We start from the raw sequence: 2,812 nt of genomic DNA, 5'->3' as shown, positions 1-2,812 counted from the left end.
CTCACAGATATTATGATCTATAATAATTTCAGTGTTAAAATATATTGTTTGGTTAAGGAAAACGTCAGCGAGGCTTAATAGATGAGTAGAGATTTTAGAGCGAGCGCGCACGAGCAACTTTGTCTCCGCAACTATTTTGTCTCTCCCATCAATTTGTATGGGGAGTTGCGTCGCTACGTGCGCGCACTTTCATACTAGCCCATAGGTGGGAGAGACAAAATAGTTGCGGAGACAAAATAGTTGCGGAGACAAAGTTGCTCGTGCGCGCTCGCTCTTAATGTTAAAAATAAAAGTTGGTGTTTACCTATAACAATATTAGTCTCTACATAATACATAACACACACGCACACACATTTATATTTTATTGTATCTCACCGAAGGTTTTAATTCTTATCAATAAGTTATATGAAGTGTAAACGTAGCAAGTTTTCAAACAATTTGCCAATGTACGCTCAATATTATCAAAAATAGCTGTTTTAAAATTAACTTTCGGTACTTTAAGGTTTATTAAGAAATTGGAGTTTTGTTGTAAATGAATATACCATATTAGAGATAATAGTGCACAGAACCTACTTTTTAGTAGGTTCTGTGCACTATTATCGCTATAAGTTTGTTCAAACAACTGACGATGTCTCTGAAAACCAAATGCTTTTCTAATTATTTTAATTGAATTAAAAGTTAAAAAATACCTTATCAGCAAATCTTGAAATAACGTAATATGTACATAACAGTTAAAAATAGTAACTCCATTCAATATGGAATGCATGCGTTCGCTAGACTTATTGACTAATGTATGTACTTAATGATTTCTTAGTTTACTTATGCCTTTTTTGGAAAGGTCCCACCCTCTGATTATCTATCGGTGACACCTTTGTCTCACTAACTATTAGTTCATTTAGTAATCGTTTTGTTGGCGGCGTCATTACTTTCATGTCACTAATTATTTAATAATGTGATCGATTAATCATGTTTACTTCTAGTGTGATAACAGTTGTAGTGTATTTCACAGTTTCGTGTTTCGCGTTGCAAAATGTTCAAGGGTGAGGCTTTTGTAGTTGTATCTAATACCGATTTCATTTATGCCGTGGAAATTATGTAAATACAACCAAATATACAAATAGGATTTAAACTTTAAAACAAAATTTTAGAGTACCTAAGTTGACGCAGCAGTTGAAATATATTCTACAGATTGGTGGATTGGACTATTCTTTTTATACGATAAATTCTTAATAATTTAATGTTTCCGATGAAACGCTGACACGGTGACATTATTCTTCTTATCAATAACGAAATTTTTACATTTTCAGAACAAAACCGGTACTCCAGAAAACTGTGGAAGCATTATTTATCGATAGATCTGATACAACATACCCCGGAACATGCCAAGTTTTTATATCATCAACGAAACAGACTAAAATTTGCAAACGGGAACCAAGCCTACCAAAAGTGTTGCAGACAGCAAAAGCACAGGCGATAAATGCTTGCATTGAAACGTTCCAATATGATCGATGGAATTGCTCTTTAGTCTTCAATAGAAAAGCTAATAAGAGTATTTTCAATAAGATATATAGAGAGACTGCCTTTATCCACGCTTTAATAGCAGCTTCTATAACTCATGCTGTGGCGAAAGGTTGCGCCTCGGGCGATATAACTAGATGTTCTTGTATAGGAAGTTTCAAGAACACGTCATGGCAAATAAAAGGATGCGGAGACGATTTCAAATATGGAAAGAAGTTGACGAAGAATTTTCTAGATCTGAAACACGCTGGGAACGATCAGATTGGCGAAATTCTGAAACAAGATGTTCACATAGGCATGGATGCGATTGGTGAACAATTGAAGGAGGTCTGCAAATGCCACGGTTTCTCTGGTTCGTGTACAACGAAGACTTGTTGGAAGAAGTTAGCACCATTCAACTCAGCGATGGGGATCTTAAAGAAACACTATCACCACGCGATTAAAAAGAAATTGGTGAACTATACGACGAAACGTGCTATAGCGCCAAAAGCAAGACGAAGATTGGAGAGAGATAGGAAGAATTTGCTGTATTTGCAGAAAACGCCTAATCTGTGTGTTAGTACGAAGGGCAGGGCTTGTAAAGACAGAAATAATTGTGCTACTTTATGTTGTGGAAGAGGCTTCGTGGTTACAAAAAGGTTTGTTCGTTCTAGATGTAGGTGTAAGATGGTCGATTGTTGTGTTGTTAAATGTGATACGTGCGTGGAAGAAGTAGAAAGTTTTACTTGTAAATAATGGTTAATATTTATTTATAATGTGGCAGATAGGTTTTGAGTCTAGGTGTTCAATGAGAAGTAAAACAAAAATGAATTTAAGAAAATATTATTAAAAATGTTTTATTATGATAGTAAGCTTATTGTTACTAATATACAATGTGTAAAAAGGAATAGGAATCTGGATTTGTATGAGATATTGAATTAAAAAAGACTGTGATATAATAAGGATAAGGTTTGGAGGGAATATTACCTATCAAAGAGATTTTATTGAAGAACTAAGGAAATGTAATAAATTATTTTGTAACATATTATATATTATGCGCATGTAATAAATTATTTTTTAAAAGTATCGGTTATAAGATTATTAATTTTTTCTGAAACATTATGCTTTTTATTTTATTCCAAAATAATCTAACGACGCATGTTAAAATACATTAGTAATTCTATTTTAAACGTTTACGGGTTGTCCTTTCTATACGATAATTAACAAAAATAAATATTATTTACACATCCCTATTTACTTTCAGTTCATTTATACACACCCATTAATAATAGCGCCATCTACATAAATCTTAAAG

At 33.3% G+C, this 2,812-nt stretch overlaps 1 protein-coding gene across 1 annotated transcript; it reads left to right on the top strand.

Moving 5' to 3' along the window:
- The first annotated feature begins 966 nt into the window (after positions 1 to 966).
- On the top strand, positions 967 to 2,253 carry Wnt4 (Wnt oncogene analog 4). The gene is made up of 2 exons (XM_089711179.1): positions 967 to 1,040; positions 1,308 to 2,253. Exons 1-2 carry the CDS (start codon positions 967 to 969, stop codon positions 2,251 to 2,253), a joined length of 1,020 nt encoding a protein of 339 aa, XP_089567305.1.
- Positions 2,254 to 2,812: the final 559 nt, after the last annotated feature.

This window comes from Colias philodice, chromosome 2, assembly GCF_061535455.1.
Source record: "Colias philodice isolate Cphi_HAF_F1 chromosome 2, ilColPhil1 Martin Lab GWU primary, whole genome shotgun sequence".
NCBI classification, from domain to species: domain Eukaryota; kingdom Metazoa; phylum Arthropoda; class Insecta; order Lepidoptera; family Pieridae; genus Colias; species Colias philodice.
Note: the sequence above shows the minus strand (reverse complement) of the source record. Positions and strands in the feature narration are given on the sequence as shown.